We start from the raw sequence: 7,498 nt of genomic DNA, 5'->3' as shown, positions 1-7,498 counted from the left end.
TGTTTTCACTCCTTCTTCCCCGTGTGTGTTACACATAAGCAGAGTCGCTGGACTGAGTGCGGCCGAAATTAGGCACACTCATCCTCGGCAAGTCCTTGTTTCTGATCTCATAAATGGATTTCCGCCGAGCCTGCACCCCTCGCACGGCCGTTTTGATTTTCCTCCACCCCAAATGATTGAGTTCTGCCAGGTTCAGCACCACACAAAACCCGCTGACCGCGAACATGAAGACCAGGAACACCGTCTTCTCCGTGGGTCTGGAGACGTAGCACTCGACATCTTTTATGCAGGGGTAGCGATCACATTCGTATACCGACGGGACGTTGAATCCATACAAGAAATACTGACCCACCAAAAAGCCTATTTCCAGCGCGTTTCTGAACACCACCTGGATGATGTAAAACCTGGAGATGCCCTCTTGTCGCCTCATTTTGGACTTTGTAGTTCTCATGGCCGAATTAGGGATCTCTTTGACTTCTAAACAGTCCGGCTCGGCTTCTTTGGTGGAGTTCTCTGTGTTCTGAAGTACTCCATTAACAATAGTGTTCTTTATCTTTTTGCTCTCGTCTCGCTTCAGTGAATCTTGATCCTTATCTAGTGTTAGATAGACTGTTGAGTACCGCCGCTCCTTCTGCTTGGCCGACTGATGCACCGAGTACGTGATAAAACAAAGACTTGGGGTGCACACCATGATGATTTGAAAAACCCAATATCTAATGTGTGAAATGGGGAATGCCTTGTCGTAGCATGCCTGGTTGCAGCCCGGTTGTAAGGTGTTACAAACAAACATGGTCTGCTCGTCATCATAGACAGTCTCTCCAACTATTGCTACGATTAGAATCCGGAAGATGACCACCACTGTTAGTAGGATCCTAAAAAGCAAGCAAACAAACAAACAATGTGAAAATAAGAGTAAATATATTTGTGTTAAGTGATACAAATGTGGTGCAGTTGTGCGCCGCCTCGGTGGCTGAAGCGCTGAGTCCAATTCTGATGGTTTGTTGGATTCAGGGAGCTGTCCAGTGCTGTAACAGGACGCTCTTGAGGAGTATGTGTGTATTTACTGTGTTCTTTCTTTTTTTTTTTGCGTGTCTCCTTGAGTCTGTGTGGTTTGTATTTTCTGTTTTGATGGGTGAGATGAAGACATGTAAGCAATCGGCGTTGCTTTGACTGTACCTGTGTGAGCTTTGTTAATGGGAAAATGGGAAATCGCCGACTCTCTCTTTCCCAATCTCTTTGTGCCACCACACACCACCGCTCAAACTCACCAACAAACATCAAATGGATAAGTGGATGGATGAATACATGAGATGACACGTGAAATTTTTGGTTTAGTTTAGGTTGTTTGCAGCACCATCCCACGACAGCTGTCAACTGATTTACTTAGCTTTCTCGTTTAGAAAGAAGAGGAGGAGGGGGAAAAAAAGGAAATCTGTGAAACTACACAGAAAAATCCACAACACAGACACGAAGGACTGGGCACCATGCTACAGAAGATCCTTGAGGCACAACACAGAAACGGGGGACTGGGAACCATGCTAAAGACGATCCTGGAGGCTGCTGCGATTCTTCGATTGTTCTTGGTTTTTGTTGATCTTACCTTCCTATCATAGTAGAGTGCTGCTGGACAGCAGCCTCCAGGAGCCTCTCTAGTATAGTCCATTCCCCCATTTCTGAGCATTCGGAGAAGACGAGAGCACAACGGCACTCTGTTCAAATCCCTCCCCCAAAAAAGCGCGTTATTTCCCGGCCTGCTTCTCTCTGACTCTCGGTGTTGTCAGCCTCCAAAGCGTCCGATTTTAGCAAAAAAATGCATCCGTCATAGGATGCTGCTGCCGTCCTCGTTTCTCTCCGTCTCTCTGCGCGTTATCTGGTTGGTTATGGGCTGAGCGCGCAGCGCCAGTGAGCGTCCTGTGTGTGCCGAGCGCTCCCACGACGTTACCACACTTTTCCTTGTCATGGGAGTCTGAAGGGCTGATTACTATAAGCCCTCCTATTTTCGATCTTCAGATCAGGTTGATGGGCTGCGCGCTGCGTCTGGATGGAGGGAGGTTGGATTTAATGTCTTGCCAGCGTTAATCCGCCTTTAAGTAGTCTCCCCCTCCCATGCGTCACGTACGCGCAGACAGGTCGGTGGAGCGCAGCCAGGAGTACCAGAGCTTCTGAGTTCCAGTATTTCAGTTTTGTATAATAGCATGCACCATTCTGTTGACACTGCTGAGGACGATCGTGTCCAGAGTGTTGCAGCCTTTAATATCTTGAGTTTAGACATTTTAGCATGGGTGGCTCCACGTGAGAATCAAACTTCTAACTCTGGCTGTATTGTTATAATGCTTAACTCAGCAACAGGACAACAAATAACAATATCCACCCTTCCAGGACAGGGCTTGTGGACGCATCGTGTCCAGGGCACAATGGTCAAGGTGATTTTTCTGAGTTTGTAATTTATCAATGATATACAGAGAGTTCCAGAGACGTGTAGCCTATTTGCAACATATTACACCATTTTAACAAAACCTATTGTTTTATGCCTGTATCAGAAACCTATGGGAGTACCCGGATCTTATAAATGCTCCTTTCTTGGAGCGTATAGCCTCGCGTGCCCAGAGGTAGGTAGGCTATCCCTCCTCCCCGTGACGCTGGCCCGGCTGGTGGAGCTGTTGTTTCTACCCTGGGCAAAGATGATGCTCAGGATACAGTGACAGAGTAAAAGTACCATCCGAGTTGCTAATCGCTTTACAAGGCGACCTGCCTGCCTCTCTCTCTCTCTCTCTCTCTCTGTGGAGGTTTAAAAATAGAAGCAAAATATGTGACTCCGCCCTGTATGTTGCTCTGAGATTTGATCAACTTAGGACGCTGTATTGTGTGTGTACACTAATATTAGACTATTGTGTGGCTGTGTATATATATATAAATATGTACATATTATTTACACTATTTCTGTCATTGATTTATTATTAATCATCAGTAGCCTATTTATTGAATTAAGTCCCATTTATCTGTCACAATGCTCTTTGGTAATTACTTAGGATTTGTTTAACCTTTGGATAACCTAGTTATTGTGATTATTTTTGTTTTATTATTAGCATCATCTAAATGTATCCAGTAGGTTTACATGTTAGGCATGGTGAGCTCTGTACAACCTGGGAAAACGGAGATTACCGATCACGTGACAGTGGTGTATCCACTCAATTAAACTTTGGACGGTTAATTTCTCATGAGGTGGCTTATCCTCTTCGCTCACTGTAATCTTTTCTAATTCAACCTTTACTCATCCATGTGACGAAAGGACAGAACCCCGCTGCTTTCGAGAGAGAAAAAGCTTTTTATAGATCCTAAACCAGATTCGAAAACTGAAAAGAAATAAGATGCGTTTTCTGCAAGTCCCAGTTTTCGTTTATTTATAAACCTATACATATCCACATATAAATTGCATTTGAGTGTAAACAAATAATTTGACAGGAGGAAGGGGGTAGCGGAGGGTGAAGAGAGTGAAGGGGGCAGTCAGTTGGCTTAGAAGCACTTCCTGTGGACGATGGAGGGCCCCGCCTCATCATACTCCTGCTTACTGATCCACATCTGCTGGAAGGTGGACAGTGAGGCGAGGATGGAGCCGCCGATCCATACAGAGTACTTCCTCTCAGGGGGGGCGATGATCTAAACACAAACACATTTGTTTATCTTGGACTGGAGTAATGTTACAGGCATTTTCAGCTGTGAGTCAAAGTTACCTTAATCTTCATGGTGCTGGGGGCCAGAGCAGTGATCTCCTTCTGCATGCGGTCGGCTATACCGGGGTACATGGTTGTGCCGCCAGACAGGACGTTGTTGGCGTACAGGTCCTTACGGATGTCGATGTCGCACTTCATGATGCTGTTGTAGGTGGTTTCGTGGATGCCAGCAGATTCCATTCCTACGCAAACACATCGGACAAGTCAGTGAGCGTTACCCCCCGCAGCAAAGAACACGTGGCACCGCCGTCAGCTGTCCTGACAGGTGCTGAAAATGGACAGCTCCGCCAACAGCTGCGCTCTCTGTGGCGCAAATGTGAACAGTAGCCTAAGCACCTGCTTTAGATCACTCATGTCTATCGGCCATGAAGTGGTACAGCAGAAGGTGGATAAACTTTGACCTCCAGATGGCGATCATAATTAGGCAGTCAACCATTAACATGAGCTATAAACGCGTGTATTTTAGGAAAACCGTCCGTATCCAGTTTTTATTCTAATATATTAATATAAATACGATTTCAATCATATTTATGTTCGCCTGAAACTTTCTTTTACAGTCCTGTTTCACTCATATGCAAGACTGAGTCAAGCAAGGAATCTCAACACCCTTAAAGCAAGTATTAGCCTACTCTAGAAGAACAGTTTCAAAACAGTATGAGGTCAAGTCAAGTTCACGGGATACAGTCACTGCAGCTAAATGAACCCTTCGATGTCCGCGCTCGCCTTTACGCACCGATGAATGAGGGCTGGAAGAGGGTCTCTGGGCAGCGGAAACGCTCGTTGCCGATGGTGATGACCTGGCCGTCGGGCAACTCGTAGCTCTTCTCCAACGAGGAGGAGGAGGCGGCGGTGGCCATCTCATTCTCAAAGTCCAGAGCCACGTAGCACAACTTCTCCTTGATGTCACGCACGATCTCGCGCTCAGCTGGAGGGGATCAGAGTTGTGTTATGTCAGTCAATCAGTCAAACGTGCATCATAAACATGTCAAAAATATGTGAGGATAATTAGTTTGCATTGTTTGCAATTGATTTAACAATTAGTTCGATTTTTTCAATATATGCAAGTGTGCAGAGGGATGCCATTGCTCAGTGTTTCTTCTGTGTATGTTTATTTTGGAGGCGTGATGAATTGTGTAACACATTTCAGTGTTACAGTTATGATAATTTGGGAAGACAGTGGCGGTTAAAGCCAACACAAGCTCGTCCTAAATATGAATTAGTAGTCTATATACTCACCGGTTGTGACAAAAGAGTATCCGCGCTCAGTCAGGATCTTCATGAGGTAATCTGTGAGGTCACGACCGGCCAAATCCAGACGCATGATAGCGTGAGGAAGAGCGTAACCCTCATAGATGGGCACGTTATGGGTCACACCGTCACCGGAGTCCAGGACAATACCTTATGGTGAAGAAGTGAAAATTAAATTAACCTATTACCTTACTGAACAAAATCTCTGACAAACCTGAGGGATCTGTCATACCTGTGGTACGCCCAGAAGCGTACAGGGACAGCACGGCCTGGATAGCCACATACATTGCGGGGACATTAAAGGTCTCGAACATGATCTGTGTCATCTTCTCTCTGTTGGCCTTTGGGTTGAGGGGGGCTTCTGTCAGCAGGGTGGGGTGCTCCTCTGGGGCCACGCGCAGCTCGTTGTAAAAGGTGTGGTGCCAGATCTTCTCCATGTCGTCCCAGTTGGTAATGATGCCATGCTCGATGGGGTACTTCAGGGTCAGGATGCCTCTTTTGCTCTGAGCCTCGTCGCCGACATAGGAGTCCTTCTGGCCCATACCAACCATGACGCCCTGATAACAGCAAGGGTCAGGAAATTAGTGATGTAGCGCATAGCTAATCATCAGAGCATCATCACTATCACTATATGGAGAATGAGACTGTGTTTTCCTTCAATTGAACTGTAGATGCGTAATTTGGTGCATAATTCCGCATGGTGGATACAACCCTCATCCAAAGCAATTGTATGTGATGTAAATGATTTAGTGATAACGCGTCCTTATTGTCGAATCTGTGAATAGATCACTTTACCTGGTGACGGGGGCGGCCGACTATGGAAGGAAACACTGCGCGAGGTGCGTCATCGCCGGCGAACCCAGCCTTCACCAAACCAGAGCCGTTATCACACACCAGCGCTGTAGTCTCTTCGTCGTCGCACATGGTGTCAGCTCTGCAACACACACAGGGGTGCGCGCGCACACGCACACAGTGGCACTGTTAGATTAGTAGTGAAATGCCCTGTTTGTTTGGATTGGGTGATTGAAGATATTGGCATTCTCACAACACAAACAACACACATCATAAGGTCGCTTTTTGAGGACAAACAACAGAGGGAATGCTGGTTAGTTATGGGATATGGTGAATTATGGTGATATGCTATAGGTATAGGTTAGGATTGGGTTGGTATTTCGGATCTTCTTAGTTGTGTTACTAACAACAGAGCTGTGAGTTCTTTTTAGAAAGCTACTATAATCCACAATACACAAAATAAAAAAAGCTACAAGCCGAAATTGTGAGATGATCCGTTTCAGTTAGATGATGACATTTGGTTAGGCAAAGGTGGAAATAGCTGCTGTTCATGTTTTAAAAAATCTGTATCCATCCTCTTGTGATAAATCCACTGGATGATATTTCTCAGTCCTCCTTCGGGCAGCCGTGCAGGTACTTACCAGATCAGCACCAGGCGCCGGACCTTGAGTGTGTAAACCAGGGGTGCCGAAATGTCATGTCGGATAAATTTATACTCTGACAAGTGTCCATAAGGGGCTACCATATTTGGCATTGCCCCACTGACAACAGCCACTACTTGAATGGCAGGACAAGGAGAGGGAACTCCCGCGCGGACATCTGTGTCTACCGCCCATGTATGGAGGTCAGCGGTGAGGGCAGACAAACAATGACGGGCTTCCCTTTGATTCTTTCCTTATCGATAAAAAATGGTAATATTAACCTACTGAAAAAACCCACTGTGTCTGTGGAAGACCCACTCTAGGGATTAATAGTGGCACCATTCAGTCTAATGTCAGTGTAATATTCCCACTCAAGGCTGGAGTCTAAAGGACCCTCTGCAGTCATATTTATAAACCCAGGCCACATGTGTCTGAATATCCAAACTTGATGATGGCTTGTAAAATGAACAAATCTACAGCTTTATTAGTATGCTATATAATAGGTTATTCAATTTGTTTTGTGTCTGCTCTAGTAAGGTCTCCTAAACATAAATGAGTTTAGACTGACAGGACAAATGTAGCCTCACAGTACCAAATGGAGAGACCACTTGTGCCACACAGCTGGTGTCAGCAGCTGTTTGACTCTATTAGAAGCTCCAAACACCCAGTTTCAGAGGGGGAACCCACTGCTGCAGACCAAACATTCCCATTTTAGTACAGTATAAGTCCCCTGTGTCCACATATGGAAAATTGTAAAATGATTAAAATTCATATTTAAGTAATGTTCCTTTGGTTATTTTCTGTCTTCTGCAGAAATTTCAAACTACAACACACAATATGCAGTCAAAAATAGAAAGATCCTAACAGGAAGAAATACTTTGGCTTAAGTATAATATCAAAGGTTATCGCAGTGCATTGAATTTATTCTCCTTGGCATATTTCTCGTACTCTGTTTGAACATATACTGGTACTTCAAACACCAGCCACTGGTCTAGTAATCACCTTTTTATATAATAAAAGTCAAGGTAATGTATTCCTCCATATAAGAAACCTTTACAGATATAATCAAAAGGAATGTTGATACTA

At 45.1% G+C, this 7,498-nt stretch overlaps 2 protein-coding genes across 2 annotated transcripts; both read right to left on the bottom strand.

Moving 5' to 3' along the window:
- Nucleotides 1–2,113, bottom strand: gjd2b (gap junction protein delta 2b; the record flags this gene model as incomplete). Its single annotated transcript, XM_038710261.1, is given in 2 exon segments — nucleotides 1–872; nucleotides 1,601–2,113. Coding segments are annotated over 2 exon segments (915 nt in total). The 5' UTR covers nucleotides 1,672–2,113.
- Nucleotides 2,114–3,378: 1,265 nt separating this feature from the next.
- LOC119896821 (actin, alpha cardiac muscle 1) lies at nucleotides 3,379–6,532 on the bottom strand. Its single transcript, XM_038710260.1, has 7 exons — nucleotides 6,413–6,532; nucleotides 5,775–5,913; nucleotides 5,212–5,536; nucleotides 4,968–5,129; nucleotides 4,465–4,656; nucleotides 3,732–3,913; nucleotides 3,379–3,657 (listed from the first exon to the last, which is right to left on the bottom strand). The coding sequence occupies exons 2-7, from the start codon at nucleotides 5,901–5,903 to the stop codon at nucleotides 3,514–3,516; spliced, it is 1,134 nt and encodes a 377-aa protein (XP_038566188.1). The 5' UTR covers nucleotides 5,904–5,913; nucleotides 6,413–6,532; the 3' UTR covers nucleotides 3,379–3,513.
- Between the last annotated feature and the right edge of the window lie 966 nt (nucleotides 6,533–7,498).

Source organism: Micropterus salmoides, unplaced genomic scaffold (assembly GCF_014851395.1).
Source record: "Micropterus salmoides isolate LMB-PRFRI ecotype aquatic unplaced genomic scaffold, ASM1485139v1 Ms_hic_scaffold_1084, whole genome shotgun sequence".
NCBI lineage: Eukaryota > Metazoa > Chordata > Actinopteri > Centrarchiformes > Centrarchidae > Micropterus > Micropterus salmoides.
Note: the sequence above shows the minus strand (reverse complement) of the source record. Positions and strands in the feature narration are given on the sequence as shown.